This window comes from Podarcis gaigeae (assembly GCF_964106915.1).
Source record: "Podarcis gaigeae genome assembly, chromosome: 8".
In the NCBI taxonomy this organism is placed as follows: Eukaryota; Metazoa; Chordata; class Lepidosauria; order Squamata; family Lacertidae; genus Podarcis; species Podarcis gaigeae.
Window position 1 is genome coordinate 14,706,216 of NC_139684.1, and position 19,959 is coordinate 14,726,174.

General features: G+C 46.4%; 1 protein-coding gene across 4 annotated transcripts in view; it reads right to left on the minus strand.

The window, feature by feature from the left end:
• Positions 1–12,421: 12,421 nt before the first annotated feature.
• Positions 12,422–19,959, minus strand: part of DISP3 (dispatched RND transporter family member 3) — a 93,131-nt gene continuing 85,593 nt past the window's right edge. For all 4 annotated transcript variants that reach the window (XM_083750153.1, XM_083750152.1, XM_083750155.1 and 1 more), the window contains exons 17-21: positions 17,071–17,216; positions 15,355–15,514; positions 14,539–14,652; positions 14,182–14,348; positions 12,422–12,914 (exon numbers count right to left, since the gene is read on the minus strand). In XM_083750153.1, the coding sequence (XP_083606279.1) occupies positions 12,552–12,914; positions 14,182–14,348; positions 14,539–14,652; positions 15,355–15,514; positions 17,071–17,216 (950 nt within the window). In that variant the 3' untranslated portion in view covers positions 12,422–12,551. The remainder of the gene's footprint in view (positions 12,915–14,181; positions 14,349–14,538; positions 14,653–15,354; positions 15,515–17,070; positions 17,217–19,959) is intronic.

Sequence of the window (19,959 nt, forward strand, 5' to 3'; positions counted from 1 at the left end):
GCAACCCCATAATCGCCTTTAACTGGACTTAACCATCCAGGGGTCCCTTACCTTTTTTACCTTTACCTTATAAAAGAACGGGATGCGGGTGGCACTGTGGGTTAAACCACAGAGCCTAGGACTTGCTGATCAGAAGGTCAGCAGTTCAAATCCCCGGGATGAGCTCCCATTGCTTGGTCCCTGCTCCTGCCCATCTTGCAGTTCGAAAGCACCTCAAAGTGCAAGTAGATAAATAGGTACCGTTCCGGCGGGAAGGTAAACGGCATTTCCGTGCGCTGCTCTGGTTCGCCAGAAGCGGCTTAGTCATGCTGGCCACTTGACCCGGAAGCTGTACGCCGGCTCCCTCGGCCAATAAAGCGAGATGAGCGCCGCAACCCCAGAGTCAGTCACGACTGGACCTAATGGTCAGGGGTCCCTTTACCTTTAGAAAAGAACAAGGGAAGCATTCATGGTGGGTTCTGGCACCACTTTTTCTAGAAAAATAGCACGGTGGGGTGTGTGTGTGGGTAACCCAATGTCAGTATAAGCTTTGCTGTGCATGTGTGCACGTGCGTGCAATTACACTCATCGTAAATTCATGCACGCTGACATCCATTGCTGCTATGGCACAGAGAGAGAGAGAGAGAGAGAGAGAGAGAGAGAGAGAGAGAGAGAGAAGAAAAGTGCCTGCTAAATTGCAGACACATTAAGATTTAAGGACTCTGCATTTCTCTGCATAAATTGCCCATTGAAGGGATAACCAGTGCGAAGGACTTGGAGATGAGTTTTTCAAAGTTAGGTGGAGGGGGTGGGGGTGCATGTTTGAGTGAGAGAAAGACAGAGAGAGGCCATATGTGTGATAGTCAGCCTGAGAGTGTATAAATTTACTCATCAGTAGGTAAAGGTAACTCCTGCCAACCTAGCAGTTCGAAAGCACCTCAAAGTGCAAGTAGATAAATAGGTACCGCTCCAGCGGGAAGGTAAATGGCGTTTCCGTGCGCTGCTCTGGTTCGCCAGAAGCGGCTTAGTCATTCTGGCCACTTGACCTGGAAGCTGTACGCCAGCTCCCTCTGCCAATAAAGCGAGATGAGCACCGCAACCGCGGAGTCGGCCATGACTGGACCTAATGGTCAGGGGTCCCTTTACCTTTACCTAGTCCAAAGGTGACTATTGGGTTGCGGCGCTCTTCTCGCTTTCAGGCTGAGGGAACTGACTAAACCACTTCTGGCACAACAAAAAACCGTGACAGAAACCAGAGCACACGGAAACGCCGTTTACCTTCCCGCCACAGCGGTACCTATTTATCTACTTGCACCGGCGTGCTTTTGAACTGCTAGGTTGGCAGGAGCTGGGACCGAGCAATGGGAGTTCACCCTGTTGTGGGGATTCAAACCGCCAATCCTCTGATCGGCAAGCCTAAGAGGCTCAGTGGTTTAGACCACAGCGCCACCTGCATCCTCCCTGGTAGTAAGATGTACAACAGGAATATAGGAGAAACTTAGCTGGTTACAGACAAACACACATGTAGTCCAGTGTTCTGTTCTCATTGTGGCCAACTAGATGCTCCAGTGCAGGGGTTCTCAACCTGTGGGTCCCCAGATGTTGTTGGACTACAACTCCCATCATCCCTGAGCTCTGGCCTTGCTAGCTAGGGGTGATGGGAGTTGTAGTTCAACAACATCTGGAGACCCACAGGTTGAGAAAGGCTGCTCCAGTGGGAAAAACACAAGCAGGACCCGAGTCCCCTGCCTCCAACAGTGGAGACAGAGTATGGCCATTGTGGTTAGCAGCCATTGATAGCCTCTCCCCCTCCGTGTAATGGCCTACCCCATTTTAAAGCCATGGAAGTGGATGACTGTCACTGCCTCTTGCAGGAGCAAATTCTGTATTTTTTTTTATTTTACAAGGTTGTTATTGTACTTCACCCGATCTTAACCTAGTGCAGTATTTGTAAGAATGGATTCCAAATATTAAGGAATTTGTGCATGGCAAATCTGCGTTTATATGCTAGTTGTTCCTGTGTTGCGAGTTTGTTGAAGTCTTCAATCTAATCGTAAAAGGGAGCCGCCTTTTTATTTTTTCAATTCAGCAGCATCAGTCTTTTTACTGTGGTAAGGGCACAGAGAGTCCACTCGTGTTGTCCTTTTGCAAGGTTCCATGTGTTGGGTATATAATTCAAGAGGATATTTTTGCTCTGTAAATGTAAGGTTGTTCCATACAGTTCTGTTGACAGTTTCAGGTACCTTCTGCCAGAAATCTTTCACTGTAGGACAATGAAAAAACACATATGTTTTAGAGAAGCATTATCTCTACTGCATCTCCAACAGTTAGATACCTTAGTTAGACCTTTAAAAAAAAACAAACAAACGTAATGGGGTCCAGTATATTCTAAAGCATGGCCACTGGGCCCATCACTTCCTGGCAAATAGAAGGGGAAGAAATGGAGGCAGTGGGAGATTTTACTTTCTTGGGCTCCATGATCACTGCAGATGGTGACAGCAGTCACGAAATTAAAAGATGCCTGCTTCTTGGGAGAAAAGCAATGACAAACCTAGACAGAATCTTGTAAAGCAGAGACATCACCTTGCCAACAAAGGTCCGTATGGTTAAAGCTATGGTTTTCCCAGTAGTGATGTATGGAAGTGAGAGCCGGACCATAAAGAAGGCTGATTGCCGAAGAATTGATGCTTTTGAATTATGGTGCTGGAGGAGACTCTTGAGAGTCCCATGGACTGCAAAAAGAACAAACCTATCCATTCTTAAGGAAATCAGCCCTAAGTGCTCACTGGAAGGACAGATCCTGAAGCTGAGGCTCCAAAACTTTGGCCACCTCATGAGAAGAGAAGACTCCCTGGAAAAGACCCTGATGTTGGGAAAGACTGAGGGCACAAGGAGAAGAGGACAAGATGGTTGGACAGTGTTCTTGAAGCTACCAACATGAGTTTGACCAAACTGCGGAAGGCAGTGGAAGACAGAAGTGCCTGGCGTGCTCTGGTCCATGGGGTCACGAAGAGTCGGACACGACTAAACGACTAAACAACAAAAAATATTATAAATATTATTTTCTATTATGTGAGTGTTATAGCACCTAAAACAGTTTCTCACTGTGTGGTTAAAACTGAGATCTCCAATTCTTTTTTCCAATCCTCCCTCAATACCTGTATATCAAATTGGTTTGCTAATCATAAAGATTCTGTAATTTAACTATGCGATGTGTGAAGATGGATCCCCCTCATGGGCATTTGGGGTTGTAACCAATGCTGCATAAACTCACTGAAATGAGTGAGCAGGATTTGCATGTGTCCATTAATTTTATCAGCTATACTCTCAAGTATAACGCTTGGACCAGATTCAGAAGGACTTTCCTTAACTCACCAAACCTTCAATGTGCGACCAGCCGTTGAAGGTCCAGCAAAACAGGTGGAAACAAATTAGCTCAAAAGGGTTCAAAGACAGGCAAATGTCAAAACCTTTATTTATTTACAACAGTCTCAAAAAAAATTAAAAATCAACAACAACATGTTGGGGGAAATCAGAAGTTAAGAGAGAAAGAATGAACACAAAAGTTAAGAACAGGTACATTACATGAGAAAATTGTGCTATGTAACCTTCTTGGGTGGAGAGGGGATAGGAGACCAACACTATAAAATAAATCCACATGCAAGGAGGAGATCCGCCCCCCATTCCTTCCCCCCCCACGGAATCTCACAATAGTCCTCATTTAAGCCAGAGATCATCTGCTTTTCAGTACCTTCCTGGTGTCTCACCCAAAGCCTCCCCCCTTTTTCCTTTTTATATTTTTTTGCATAGCTCTATATTTAGAATGCAAGTCAACCTGGCCCAGAACATTCACACAGAAAAATCTCGACTTACTGCAACATTGAAAACTTCAGCTGAAAACTGGATATTCAGTTATAACCCAAGAAGTAACAATTGGTCCAGCTTGCCTAAAGCTGCAGACCAAAAGAGAGACAGCGTGGCCTAGTGGTTTAGAGTGTTGGGACTAGGACCTGAGTGACCAGGGTTCAAATCCCCTCCCCCACTTGGTTATGAAGCTCATGGAGTGCGACCATGGACCTGCCTCACAGGTTGTTGTGGGGAATAAATGAGTAGTGGGGGAGCCAGGTGTGCACCTTGAGCTCCTCAGAGGGGGGGGGGGAGATGGGATATAAATGCAATAAAACAGATAAGTAAATCAATCAATACATTCTCCGAGCACAATTCAAAGTGTTGGTGCTGACCTCTAAAGCCCTAAACGGCCTCAGTCCTGTATACCTGAAGGAGCGTCTCCACCCCCATCGTCCAGCCCAGACACTGAGGTCCAGCTCCGAGGGCCTTCTGGTGGTTCCTTTGCAGCTAGAAGTGAGGTTACAGGGAACAAGGCAGAGGGCCTTCTCGGTAGTGGCACCTGCCCTGTGGAACGCCCTCCCATCAGATGTCAAGGAAATAAGCAGCTGTCTTATTTTTAAGAGACATCTGAAGGCAGCCCTGTTTAGGGAAGTTTTTAATATTTAATGCTGTATTGTTTTTAACACTCGATTGGGAGCTGCCCAGAGTGGCTGGGGAAACTCAGCCAGGTGGGCGGGGTAATAATAATAATAATAATAATAATAATAATAATAATAATAATAAAATAATAATAATAATAAACCACAAGGATGGAGAACTTTTCTGCCCCACTCCACCACCCTGGGGAAAGCTTCCCAATGGGCAAGGATATCAACCTGTCAATTGCCTGACCCATGTTTGCCTGCACAGCTGATTGCCAGGGTTCGAAAGTGTAAACTCCCTTGCAGCTCAGCCTTATGGGCCAAACAGGAAGGACTGGTGGGCCAAATTAGGACCGGAGGTTCCCCACCCCTGTCTGAGCAAGTTGTGCTTCTAAAAACACCCTACAAGGGAGCAAACCCCATTGAGCAATACCCGAGCAATAGATTGCACTGCCTAAGTTTCCGGGGGGATGACTGAGAAGAAATATCCAGGCAATTCTGAGTGTGTAAAAGTGATCTGTGACTTCAGGTTTCATCAGGGGTGGCTGGGATAGGTGATGAAAAACTGGACCCGATATTCAAAGCTCTGGTTGTTGAATCATTTGGGGATCTCATCCGTCAGTGAGCAACCATAGGCCTTTTTTTGTTTTGTTTTTTAACGGCAGAGTCTAACTAGCTTACTTGACGGCAGGGGACCATTTCTTTTCATTTTAATGGTGATTTTTATTGATTTCTCATTGTGTTCCAGTGGAACAGATATAACATCAGGAAAGGTTCTTGTTTCTAGAGAGGGAATTGTTGCTTCTGGGACCCATTTGAAAGCAGAAGAACAGCACAGATAAATCAAACTCCCTGCGGCATCCTCTTTGGTTAGAATATGCTGAAATCTGGGGTTTTAATTTTGCTCCCCAAAGCATCGCAGCTATGCTCCTGTAGGAAGGTTTTGTTTGAATAACAACAATAATAATAATGCGGAAAATGCACTGGGGATATATATTTAATCTAAGCGTCAATGTGGATTTAAATTTCTCGTGATACTCTGGAAATACACCACTGGGGATGCAAAAGTCCCACCAATTCCAGTCTCCATGGGAATCCAGTAAGCACATCCACAGTGGATCTGCAGAACCTCCAAGGAGGCAAATTCCACGAGTCTCCCTTGCTTGAAACGCTCTCTGCAGCAACGATGATTTAGAAAAGCAACAAGCAGAGGCCCCTGCCTGCCTCGAGTTTTCCCAGTTTGTCTGTAAATCAGTCCGTGCCATCTCTGCTGGTGGAGACCATCAAAGGATTTATGTCAGTCAGTGTGGTAAATAACGGGCACTTTATTACCTTCCCGGGAGAAGCAGCTTCTCTCATAAGGAAAATTCATGGCACACAAATTATGATCAAAAGATTGAGGAAGCTGTGCCTTCCTTCAACCAAGAAAAATGAGAGAGGATTTCAACCAAGGGCTAAATAAAGCTTCAGCCAGGTCCAGACCAGTGCTGAAGCAACAGCCCTAGCCTAGCTCCTTACTGCCTAGTATCTAACATAAAGTAGGACCACTTGTTCTGCAAGGAACCCTCTGTGGTCCTGACCTTCCACCATCTGATCTGTGCTTCATCATACATTCTTTCAGTACCTCCATGGGTCCAAACCAGTGCTGAAGCAACAGTCTTTGTCTAACTCCCTATTTTCTATTATCTCACCAGATCCTGAACCTTGTCTCCTGCAGAGAGCTCTCTGTGGTGCTGACCTTCCACTGTCTGATCTGCAGTTTGCCATGCTTTGCACCAGTAACCTCCATGGGTTCCAGCCAGGGAAAGGAAACTACCTTCAAGAAGACTGTCAAAGAGCTAGCACTTAAGACGAGCTCAGGGTTGTACCAGGTAAGTTTCCAGAGAACCCCCATACTTCCTTTCTTAGGGCAGAAGAGCATTTCAAAAATCAGACAAACAGTTCCTATTGTTACATAGAGCTGTTTTCCAGCAAAGAACACAAGTATCGAAGCATGTAGAACATCACAAAAGATGCCTCATTCTTGGACCAAGAACCACAATGACCTCTGAGATTTTGTCATGCCCACAAGGGCTAGAAACACCAGTTTAGAATTCAGAATTGAAAAGGGTTAAGACAAATGACTGTCACAGGACTAGGGTGGGTCCTGGAAACACATATCTCGGGTGGCAAAAGCCAGAGTAAAGAAATCTGATATGCTCCTGGCCTCCCCACGCCCCCTCCCCATGTTCGTCCTATTAGTGGAGACCCACACATCTATCTATCTATGAGAATTTTAGGTCCCTCTTACATTTGGCCTTAAGCTGGTTATTCCTGTCTTCATTCGTACTCCTACCACCTCTCGATGTTTTCATATGGGGAATTTAATCAATGAATTAATTGCATTTATATCCCACTCTTTTCTCCAAGGAGTTGGAAGAGTCAAGAAGGGTCATACAATTCAACACTCTGCAATGCCGGAATCACAGCTGCTTGTCATTTCTGTTCCTGCTTTGTTAAATCACTTTGAGACACCTTGGTGTCTCGTTTTGTCAGAAGTCTTTTTTTATTTGTTTATTTAAGTATTAATTAGGAAGGTAAAGTTTTTTTATGCACTTAAATCTGCCTTTTCTTCTTTTTTCTGTATTTTCTTCTTTCCTTTTTTCTTAATTGTTTTTTCTTTAATTTTCTACAATGAGATTGAAAATTCTTTGTAAATTCTTTGTGTATATGTGTAATTTAAATTAATAAATATTATTGAGAGAGAGAGAGAGAGAGAGAGAGACCTCGGTATCAAAAACCAATGAATAAACAAAGCAAGCAATTAAAAAAAACAAAACCCTAAACTGTGTGGGACAAAGGCAGAAGTGCAAGCTTGACCTCAGTTTTCAGCCTGCCTAAGCAAAGCTAGAATCCATGTATGGGTGCACTCCCCCTCTGTCTGCATCCCTGTTAAGTAAAATGTTTTAAGAAGCATTGCAAGGAGTTGGACTGGACGCTCCTTTGGGTCCTCTCAACTCCACAGTTCTGTGATTCTAAGCAGCCCTTAATGAGAAATTCCTCACCTTTTTTTTTTTTTAGTAAAACAAGCTGCTATGCATACCAAGTCCGCTGCTTAGTTATGCCATCCGTAAGACTGATGGGAATCAGCGATGCTTCAAATGTACTTGTTAATGGAGTCGGTTTGTGGTTTCATTTGGGGCTTAATGCAAACTGTCTGCTCGGAACAGGCGGCCCGCGGGGGGCTGTAGGGCAGGGCAGAGGGGCGGGAGGGCGGAGGAAAAATCTTTTTGTTTGGCATTTTTAAGGTATCCGACTCTATGTCTCCCAAGATGATATGGGAACTGAAAACGCAGCTGCCCTTTTGAAACTCGCACTCCTCTGACTTCAGCGGTGGGGGGGGGGAGGAGTTTGGATTTGATATCCCGCTTTATCACTGCCCGAAGGAGTCTCAAAGCAGCTAACATTCTCCTTTCCCTTCCTCCCCCACAACAAACACTCTGTGAGGTGAGTGAGGCTGAGAGACTTCAGAGAAGTGTGACTAGCCCAAGGTCACCCAGCAGCTGCATGTGGAGGAGCAGGGAATCGAACCCAGTTCACCAGATTACAAGTCCACCGCTCTTAACCACTACACCACACTGGTTCTCTGGGGGTCCTCCTCCAACCACATTAATAGGAGGAAGCGTGTGCAACCTCCCCCACAAATTTGCACACTCCGCCATACAAAGATTAGGGCAACAAAAGTTGTCTGCAAAAATGTCTATGCAGGGAAACACATGCCTTGCACACAAAACCAGTGCATTTTATTATCTTAGTTATTTACTGCACCTATATCCCAGCTGCTTTCTCCAATGACCTGGTACTCCCCACTCCTCCTTTAATTCCCACAACATCCCTGTGAGGTAGGTTTAGCTGAGAGTGCCAGTGACTGGCTCAAGGTCACCAAGCCAGCTTCATGGCCATGTTGGAATTTGAACCCAGGTCTTCCAGGTCTGAGTCAGACACTCTAACCACTGGGCCACACTCGATCTTAGGAGAACTGAGCATGAAAATAATGACTTTTTTTGGAGAGGGTCTTTAAAAAGAAAGAAGCAAGCTGCTGTGGCAGGTGTGGAGTAGTGGTTAGAGCGTCAAACCTGGGAAACCATGGTTCAAATCCTCACTCGGTCACTGGGTGTGACTTTGGGGCCAGTCACTGCCTCCCGGGTCAAAACTACCTCACAGGGTTGTTGAGGAGGAGGAGAATCAGATACACTGCCTTGAGATCTTTGGAGAAAAAGGTGAGCTATAAATGCAATTCAATTAAAAAGAGCGATCGCCTCCATATGTTTGAAGTGAGCATTCCATGACATCACAGAAGACAAGCTAATGGAAAAGGAGTCCATGTGATTAAGAGTGTCAGACTAGGACCTGGGAGAGACCAACTCTATGAGCCTATGAATTGGGAAATGTATGGGTGACCAAACTGGTGGGATCATCTGCAGGGTACCAGAATACTTCTTCCCACCCTGGCTGGCTCCTGACTGTCTTCCACAGTAAGAGTTTAAAAAGCTTCCCATTCAGGTTGGACAAATATAGCCATCCCTGCATATAGCTTTCTCTGACTCTTCGCTTGTTTCTGAGCTCTGTCTCCCACCACCAACCTCCACCCAAACCAATGGATTCTATCCGCCCAGAAGTAAAAATGTCAAAATGTAAGGGTGTCTGTTCTGCTTTGCGCTCAATGCTCGATTGTGCTCCAAAGATCCTACCCCTGCCTCTGGTTTGTAATATTTATATATTACATCTGGGACGTGGGTGGCACTGTGGTTAACCCACCGAGCCTCTTGGGCTTGCCAATCAGAAAGTCAGTGGTTTTAATCCCCACGATGGGGTGAGCTCCCGTTGCTCTGTCCCAGTTCCTGCCAACCGAGCAGTTCAAAAGCACACCAGTGCAAGTAGATAAATAGGTATCGCTGTGGCGGGAAGGTAAACAGCATTTCTGTGTGCTCTGGCTTCTGTCACAGTGTTCCGTTGCACCAGAAGCGGTTTAGTCCTGCTGGTCACATAAACCGGAAAGCTGTCTGTTGACAAACGCCGGCTCCCTCGGCCTGAAAGCGAGATGAGCGCCACAACCCCATAGTTACCTTTGACTGGACTTAAGCGTCCAGGGGTCCTTTATCTTTTTGACCTACATTACATTTATACCACCAACCTAGGAGGTTCTCACGTTGGTAATGACTACCTATGGCTTGAATATATCATGAAGACTAGAAACTCTGGGGTGGGAGGGAGGGAATGCACACATAGATCCCATGTGAGCCGGAGACAGCCAACAGCCAACTGGGGTCCATATTCAACCTCAGCTTCTGTCCCCATGGGCTTGGAAATGAAGAGCCTAGCTTCCAGGTTTTCACGTCATGAGGATTTTGTGAAGGGTGTGCATTGGCAGCTGGTGCCCATTGAGACTGGCACCAACAGTAGGCAGAGCCAGAGACTGGCCGAGACAGAGCCAATGAGAGGCAGAACCAATTCATTCCAGTATGCCCCCATCCTCTGCCCTATGCTGAGTTCTACAAAGGGCAGCTCTGGGTCTAAAGCTGGCAGGGCCACCCCCTGGACTGGGTGGCAAACCCAGACTGGAAAAGGGCAGATGGGCAGGGCACAGCCCCTTTTGCCCTAATGGGCCAGCCTCTGCTGTGTGCCTGAGGGGAACCAGAGGCAGCAAAAATAAGAAACTATGCACATCTTCCTTCAACTATGGCCACATTCACACTATGACTCCACTTTAGTCAGTCAGGACTGCTTCCTACAGAAAATCCTGGGAACTGTAGTTTGTTCCGGGTGCTGAGAGTCGTTAGGAAACCTCAGTTCTATCGTTCTTACAGCGGTTTAGCATAAGGTTACCAGATGTCCCCATTTCCCAGTCCCCGGATTTACAAATCAGTCCCCCTACAAAATCCATTGAAGTTGAAAAGTGTCCCCGGAATCATTGAAAAAAAATCTTGTAACCTTAGTTTAACAGCCGATCCCTTCTCCCAACGAGCTTTGGGAACTGTAGGTCTGGGAGGGGAATCGTGGGATCTTCTCTGAGACCCCTTTTTAAAAAAAACTACAGCTCCCAGGATTCCTTGGGGGGAAACCATTGCTGTTTATAGATGTTTATAGATGTGGCCAGCATGGTGTGGATGTGGCCAAGGGCACCCCCAAACTGGCAATTCTCCCACCACCAGACACCGCGTACGACTCTCCCACATCCTTCCCGATAAAATTAAAACACAAGCAGGTTCAGAGCAAAGGTAAGAGCAGGTAAAGCGCAGCTCAAATATGGGAGCAGGGGGAGAGCAAGGAGAGGAAAGTGGAATCGATTTTCTTCCGGACATACAAAAAAATATTCTTATAAAACTAGACACAGAAATCCAGCAAGTCGGGCTGGAGTACAAAACTGGTTCAGAGCTGGAAAAGGAGACCCCTGTCCCCTAAACCCCACAGGAAAAGGGATCGGCATCATTCCATCCCCTGCCTCTCCGACCCCCATATCCATGGGGGAAGACCTATCCTGCTGGGGTCTGTCACAGGATAGGACAGGCTTGGTGGCCTTCAGATGTTTCGGACCGCAAGAGGTGGCTGCTGGGAGTTGCAATTTCATGGCCCTCGCTCGCCATTTCCTGGGTGTCATTTGTGTACTCAGAGTCCTGCCCTTAGACAGAATCATAGAAGCGTAGTGCCGGAAGGGGGTGTGAGGGTCATCTAGCCCAACCCCCTGCAATGCAGGAATCTTTCACCCAAATGTGGGCTTCGAACCCACAACCCTGGGGTTAAGAGTCCCATGTTTTACTGACTCTGCTATCAAGGTGATGACAGGCAAGACGCAGAGCAGCCTCCTTCAATCCCGTACCCTGTGGCTGTTCCTGGACTCCGAATTCCATCAGTTCCAGCGATGGCTTGGTCCAATGGTCGGGGCTGATAGGAGTTGGGAGTCCCCAAAATCTGGAGGGTGCTAACTTGGGGAAGGTTGAGCCAGCGCTTCAGATCACCTTCCTTTTGTAACTCTGGCGGGTCAGAGGGGAGAGCTGAACCTTAGACTCCTAGCCATCTTTCCCCAACCTCAATATGCCATCAGACTTGAGAGTGGTTAAGTGGTTAGAGTGTTGGACCCAGGGAGACCTGGGTTCAAGTTCCACTCAGCTATACAACAGAACCATCCTTTCCAAGGCAACCCTTTTCCCAAGCCTGGCAAACCCAGAATTGGACTTGATAATCAGATAATACTGGTTATCTGAATACAGTGGTACTTCAGATTAAGAACTTAATTCGTTCTGGAAGTCCATTCTTAACCTGAAACTGTTCTTAACCTGAGGTACCACTTTAGCTAATGGGGCCTCCTGCTGCCGCCGCGCCACCGCCGCACGATTTCTGTTCTTATCCTGAAGCAAAGTTCTTAATCTGAGGTTCTATTTCTGGGTTAGCGGAGTCTGTAACCTGAAGCGTCTGTAACCCGAGGTACCACTTTATTTGGAGTTGTTATTTTAACCCTCGTACAACTGTACTCATCCTACGTGTCTGTTTCATAGTTTCGCTTTTCGTCCTTTGATTCCCACCTGTTGTTGCAGCTGCTCTCTCTGTTTTACATACATTATAAAATGAAATTTGTGGTCATCCCCCCAACTCCTCGGCTATGAAGCTCGCTGGGTGGCCTTGGGCCAGTTGCTCCCTCTTGGCCTAACCTCTCTCCCTCGCAGGGTCATTGTGAGGATTAAATGAAGAGGAGGAGAACTGTGTATGCCACCCTGAGCTTCTTGGACAAAAGTTGGGGCACAAGTGCCACAATTCGAAGCAAACCCCCACCAGCCCTGGCTGTTAGGGAAGCCATCGCTGGTGCTGATGGGAGTCGGAGTCCTGCAGGGTTGGAGAAATTTGAATCTGAGTTCTGCCCGCCATCCTCGCACCCTTAACCCACAGTAAGAGCAAGACTCTTGGGGGCACAAGAGACATCCTGGAAACGGCAAGTGAGGACTGTAATTGAAAGCATCCCTGGACATCTTCCGGGACTTCTGTGGGAAAATCCAGTTTGGGGGGAGAAGAAGAAACGATATACAAAGAGGCCATTGGGGAAACATGGAACTATAGGACTGTCCCATTGGGCAGAGGGATCTTGAATCCGCTTCTGAGCAGCACCAGGCAAAGGCACAGCCCCACCCCGATGGCCACCAGCACCCCTGCCAGGGCCTTCAGGAAGGAAGTCCGGCTGCGGGTGAAAGAAGGGGGCCCCATGATGCTCAACAGGGCGGTGCTCACAGTCAGCGTGTAGACGATGGAGACCCCCGTGTTGAGGGCCACGATCTTGCCGAACTTGGCAAATGGGGCGATGATGCAGAAGAAGAGAGGGACGGTGGCCATGACGGTGGTGATGGCACTGGAAACGATAGCTACGCCCACGTGGCTGACCGCCTCGATCGTCCTCCACTGGCGGCTGGAGTTGGGGTCCTGAAAGGAGGAAACACAAGGGGGCGGGAGAGAAGGGTGTTACAAAAGAAGATAAAAGTGTCAACATTGAGCTAAAGCTAAAACAACGGCAGACCAAAGCCAGATTTAAACTTGCCGTCAAATTGCAACGACGACGACAACAACAACAATTTATTATTTATACCCCACCCATCTGGCTGGGTTTCCCCAGCCACTCTGGGCAGCTCCCAACAGAATACTAAAAACACGATAAAACATCAAATATGAAAAACTTCCCTAAACAGGGCTGCCTTCAGATGTCTTCTAAAAGTCAGATAGTTGTTTGTTTCCTTGACATCTGATGGGAGGACGTTCCACAGGGCAGGCGCCACTACCAAGAAGGCCCTCTGCCTGGTTCCCTGTAACGTTGCTTCTCGCAGGGAGGGAACCACCAGAAGGCCCTCGGCGCTGGACCTCAGTGTCCGGGCAGAACAATGGGGGTGGAGACGCTCCTTCAGGTATACAGGACCGAGGCCGTTTAGGGCTTTAAAGGTCAGTACCAACACTTTGAATTGTGCTCGGAAACGTACTGGGAGCCAAAGGAGGTCTTTGAGGACCAGTGTTATGTGGTCTCGGCAGCTGCTCCCAGTCACCACTCTAGTTGCCGCATTCTGTATTAGTTGTAGTTTCTAGGTCACCTTCAAAGGTAGCCCCACGTAGAGCGCATTGCAGTAGTCCCAGCTAAACATCTGGATAGGTTTGTCCAAATGATAACCCTTTTTAGAGCAGGTACCTGCTTGTGTATCAAGGGGCAGGGAGTTCCAAAGTTTAAAACTCCATTTTAAACCTAGCAGTTCGAAAGCACGTCAAAGTGCAAGTAGATAAATAGGTACCGCTCCGGTGGGAAGGTAAACGGCATTTCCGTGCACTGCTCTGGTTCACCAGAAGCGGCTTAGTCATGCTGGCCACATGAGCCGGAAGCTGTACGCTGGCTCCCTCAGCCAATAAAGCGAGATGAGCGCCGCAACCCCAGAGTCGGCCACGACTGGACCTAATGGTCAGGGGTCCCTTTACCTTTACCTTATGCTAATAGCCAAACCTTGAATTTGTCCCAGTAGTGTACCAGAGCAAGAGAGTCTCACTCCTTCAGCATTTTGCACCAACTGCAGCTTCTGGACCAAGTGCGAGGGAAGCCCACACAGAGCACGTTGGAGTAACCTATAGTCTTGAGACTTGCGCCATTTGTTTTCATCAAATCAAGAAAAAGTATTTATTTAGGGTTTTTTTTAAAAAAGGACAGCTGTCCTACCTCTGCCAGGTGAAGCGGCAGGTTCTCTCCTGCCAGAAGGAACCCTTCCACAAGATGGACGCAATAGTCCACAGAGGAGCCGACGAGGATGGAGAGGGAGATGGCCTCCACTGCGCCCATTTCCCAGCCGGACAAATACATGATGGTCACTACTAAGCATACGACCCCTGCAGGGAGGACACACACACACACAGAGGTAAGGAAATGAAAGTTTACTATGAACATTAGGAAGGTCTAGCTGGAGAGCTGCTGCCAGTCAGAGCAGACAGTACTGGGTCAAATGGACAGATAGTCCAATCAGGCAGGTTCCCGCATTCTCAGGAATCCAAAGTTTCAAAATCACAACTAGGTACCTACCTAAAATGGTGAGCAGCACAGAAAGCAGGAGGAGGACGTGTGTGGTAAAGATTGCAACAGCAGCAACACAAATCATGAGGGAGAGGATGAGACCATATAGGGCACTCTGCACACCTGGAAAAGGGGGGGGGGGGAGATTTTATTTATTATGTTTAAAACATGCACACAAACTGTTTGTCCAAAGCAGTGCAGGGAGGGCTGTAGCTCAAGTGGCAGAGCATCTGCTTAATAATAATAATAATAATAATAATAATAATAATAATAATAATAATAATTTATTATTTATACCCCACCCATCTGGCTGGGTTTAACCAGCCACTTTGGGCGACTTCCAACAAAGTATTAAAATACAGTGGTCTGTTAAACATTAAAAGCTTCCCTAAACAGGGCTGCCTTCAGATGTCTTCTAAAAGTTTGGTAGTTATTTTTCTCTTTGACATCTGGTGGGAGGGCATCCCACAGGGTGGGTGCCACTACCGAGAAGGCCCTCTGCCTGGTTCCCTGTAACTTGGTTTCTTGCAGTGAGGGAACCGCCAGAAGGCCCTCGGCGCTGGACCTCAGTGTCCGGGCAGAATGATGGGGGTGGAGACGCTCCTTCAGGTATACTGGACCGAGGCCGTTTAGGGCTTTAAAGGCCAGCACCAACACTTTGAATTGTGCTCGGAAACGTACTGGGACATGCAAATCACTCTCAATTCACAGTGTCTGCAGCGAATGGATGCTCCCAATTTGCTGCCATTGACCCCATTCACAGCCATCCCTGGTTCTCTGAGTGGCTCTTTGAACAGGAGACGGGGGGGGGGGGGAGCCACTCACCTATGATCTCCATGAAGATTTGTTTCCAGTGCTCACAGGTCTGGAAGCCCCGGCGCAGAGCTGAGCCCTCGGGGAACTGCTGGAGCTGATCCTGGAGGAAAGTTTCCCACTTGAGATAGTCTGAGTAGGTTTGAAAGGACGACTTCCCTTTGTAGGTTGTCTGAGAGAGACAGAAAGAGGTTCCCACTTCAGTCCTCAGGGTCCGCCTTGTTAGACTCCAAACTGAGATCGATCCAGCAGAAATCAACATTTCAAATATACTGGACAACGTTTTTATAGAAGTCACTGCCCAATGATGCTGAGAACACCCTGTTGAGGTACATGCTGTGAGCCTGCAATATATTCTTTTTGGTCTGAAGTTGCATCAATTTTGCACCTGTGAACTCCTTCCTAATGGACGCCAGTTTCCTGTGGGGATCTGTTTGGGCATCTGAAGGGCTTAGATGTTTGGCTTAAGATGCATGCACTGTTGGTGACTGTATCTGCAATAATGGTGGAGGGGTTTTTCGTTACATATTTTGTGCTGTTCATATAGTCTTCCTTCCTTCCTTTTATTTATTCAAGGCACCTGCTGACTATGTCTCCCTTACCCAATGAGGGCTAGAAACTTTACTTGTAGAACTCAAAAGATGAAGCGGGTGGGGATAACTTTCTTAGTGCAGAAAGTATTGATCTGATGTGTAGAGATCTTTTCTTTCCTATTCTACCTAATTCAAGAGGATTCTGGAAGGTTCCTGATGTTTGGGTTATTCCTTTAGAGAGACTGATTACAGCTGGCTTAAACTGATTCTCTTATCTCATAGAATCATAGAGTTGGAAGAGACCACAAGGGCCATCGAGTCCAACCGCCTGCCAAGCAGGAAACACCATCAGAGCACTCCTGACATATGGTTGTCAAGCCTCTGCTTAAAGACCTCCAAAGAAGGAGACTCCACCACGCTCCTTGGCAGCAAATTCCACTGTCGAACAGCTCTTACTGTCAGGAAGTTCTTCCTAATGTTTAGGTGGAATCTTCTTTCTTGTAGTTTGGATCCATTGCTCCGTGTCCGCTTCTCTGGAGCAGCAGAAAACAACCTTTCTCCCTCCTCTATGTGACATCCTTTTATATATTTGAACATGGCTATCATATTACCCCTTAACCTCCTCTTCTCCAGGCTAAACATGCCCAGCTCCCTTAGCCGTTCCTCATCTCTTATGTCAAAGTCATGCTGTCTATAAAAGTAAGGCCAGAAGGAGCCTGGGTTTCACTTTCTCTTTCTATCTCTCTTCCTTCTGATATGGTTTTCTGCACATAATATACTTAGTGTTAAGGTTTACACTTATTATAAGTTATTGTAAGTTTAAGCCTGCTGCAACTGGATTTCTTATGGACAGCGACAATCCCGAATGTATTGGATTTGTGACCATTATGCTCATTTGCCTTCAGTAGCAGTAAAGCTCTGCTGGATGACATACAATTGCCTCTGGTCTATTTTGGGGGAATCCTGCAATGTGTTTTAAGTCAATGACAATAACACACACAAAGGAGTACACAAAAGAACAGAAGGTTGTCATCAGGGCTTGTCCTGCTGTAGAGTAGACCCAACTGAATTTCACAGACAGGGTGAATTCAGGTCCATTTATTTCAAGGAGTCTACTCTGAGTATATAGCTCAGCTGGCTCAAAATCCAAAGCAGCTGCAATGGGGGTGACAGAATTTGGGTGGGAAGTCCTCACCGACTCGAAGGCCATGGAGATCCATAGGACTTTGCCTTCCTTCACCCCCACTGCCCCGTGGGAGAGCTGTCCAGGAAGGAGGTTTGGCTCGGGAAGATTCTTGCATTCTGGGTGCAGCATCTGAAGGACAGTGGAGATACTGTATCCTAGAAAGACAGGGGGACAGATAGATGTACGGTTCCTTTTTGTGCAACCCAGAATACATAACCATCATGGTAAGGCTAAAATCCATTAATTTGAGCTCTGAGTCAATGTATAAACAAAAACCCGGCTGTATAGACAAGTGCTCAGAGCCCTCTCCTTTATCAGTTTGTGACGACAAGGATGGCCTTGACTGTACCAGTAGAACAGGGAAGACACGCCTGTGCCTTATCTTATATCCTGACCACAAAGACGCACAGACCTAGTCTGGGAACAGCGCCAGAGGGTGTTCTTGGAGATGGTGACCTCTTGCTCCAAGATAAGAGTAGAAACAGGAAGATCCTTTTATGGTCAGAAGTACAGGAAGGAATATCCCTTTATGGTCAGAAGTATAGGAAGGAATACCCTTTTATGATTAAGAGTGCTGGAGCAGGAACATCTGTGGTGTCTACCTGCGCGTACAAGCTGACGTGGTTGGATTCCTGGGGAAGGGGGAGAGGGTGCCTGGAGGATATATATACTGCATGAAATTTCTCATTTCTTTGGACTTGCTGTGGACTGACCACACAGGTGCCTTTCTGCTGTTCCCGAGAGCAGAAATAAAGAACTCTTTCTCTGAACCAACCCTCAGTGTCACTTGACTTCTTTCCTTCCGTCTGGGAACAACACAGAGCCCACCAATCGGTAAAGTCTAATAAGGCTACACTAACCCTGTTTGGCTGTGTTCTAACTTGAACACTGGAGGCAGTAAATACCAGTTCCTGGAAACTGCAGGAGTGGAGAGTTGCTCTTGTGTTCGAATCCTGCTTGTGGGTTTCCCACAGGCATCTGGTTGGCCACTGTGAGAACAGGATGCTGGAACTAGATGGATCATTGGCCTGATCCAGAAGGCTTTTCTTTCTTTTTTTATCATTTTAATTAAATTTTCTGTTTTAAAATTTAGAACACTCATTTAAACATCCTTAAACATCAGTGACTTCCCTTCTTCCCTTTCCATAGTTCATTTGGCATAGCATAAATCCCCGCATATTTTACATAAACTAAACCATTCAGTATTCCATTATTAAATCCATCAAAACTTATTTGCACTGTTGAATTTATCTTAATGCTGCCAACGTTTTCAAGTGTACACAATTCCCCCCCATATATTCAAGAAACATTTTCCAGTCTTCTCTAAATGTGTGTTCTTCTTCTTCTCTTATTCTATATGCTAAGTCTGCAAGCTGCGCATATTCCATCAGCTTAAGTTGCCATTCTTCTTGGGACCTCATTCGTTTTCCATTTTGGGGCTAATAAAACACGGGCTGCAGTAGTGGCATACATAAATAACCTTTTCTGACGCCTGGGAATTTCAGTCTGAAATATCCCCAACTGAAAAGACTCTGGTTTTGGGGGGAAAGTACTTTTAAACATTTTTTTCAATTCATTATGGATTATTTACCCAAGACTCTTTTACCCTTTTACAGGTTCGCCATATATGAAAGAACACTCCCTTAACCTCATTGCAGGCTGTTCTTAGGTTCTTATCCAGCAGGCTGTTCTTAGGTTCTTATCTTACCTTCTCCTGAACTCCAGCTTAAGACTGTGACTAAATGAGTATTATTTGGCTTGCACATTCCTTGGCTTAAACATTCTTCTACACACAAAGCATATTTAAACTATGGAACTCCCTGCCACCAGAGGCGGCGATAGCCACCGACTTGGAAAGCTCTAGAAGAATGTAAAAATTCATGGAGGAGAGGGCTTTTGAATGCTATGAGTCACGATGGCTGTTGGAGGCAGCAATGCTTCTTGTGAGAATGTTCAGGGATGCAGGAGAGGATATATTGTTTGATTATATCCTTTTCCAACTTGTGTTAACAAGTTCCACAATTTAGCAGAGTAACATTCCCCTTTTTAAACTTGCAGCGGATGCATTTGCTCAGGCTCGCTAAAGCCTCTATAATAACCGTTCTGGTATTTCCCCCTTATTCCCTCATAAAAGATAAGACACGACACAGTCTTTTATAAAAGTATAAAAAAGAGTTTACTCACATTCTATTCACAATCAGATCCCAGAACCTGGAAACTATCTCATAAGGAGACAGTCCCTTTGTCCTCTCTTGGCTGGAAGCCAAGGAAGTCTGTCCCAGCCCAGAAGGAAACAGGAAGTTTACCTGCTGGCTGGACAAACATTCCTCCCCATGTGTAAACATGTTCACTCTAGGAATGTTGTACTTGACTGCTCTTGTGTTTCACATCCCACACTTCTGAGTGGTTATCACAGGAGAATCTTGGCATTCAGGTCTTGCATGTGGGCTCTCCATTAATGACACCCGGGTGGGCAATATGAGGACATGATGCCAGACCAGATGGGCCCCCTTCGGCCTGATCCATGTATATATAACCCACATTGCGGCCATCAGAATAGGATCCACTATTTGACTATTCATTCGAAACCCTAAAATGTATTTTACATAATGGACTTTTTATTTCTATTCTTTGTGTATCGTATTTTTGTTTTATTGCAATGGCTGATGGCTGCCGCAAAGAAAGATTCATTCATTCATTCATAACCCACATTGTGTGTATCAACTTGGTTGGATTCGCAGGGTGTTTCCGCTTACGAAAACCTACGAATCTGATGGCGCATAGTAAGTGGTGATTGTGCTGTCAAAGCGCACAGGGAGTTGGAAATACTCTGAGATGGCATGTTAGCAAGGTGTTACTCGGAATTGTGCATGCACTGAGCATTATAAATATCTATCT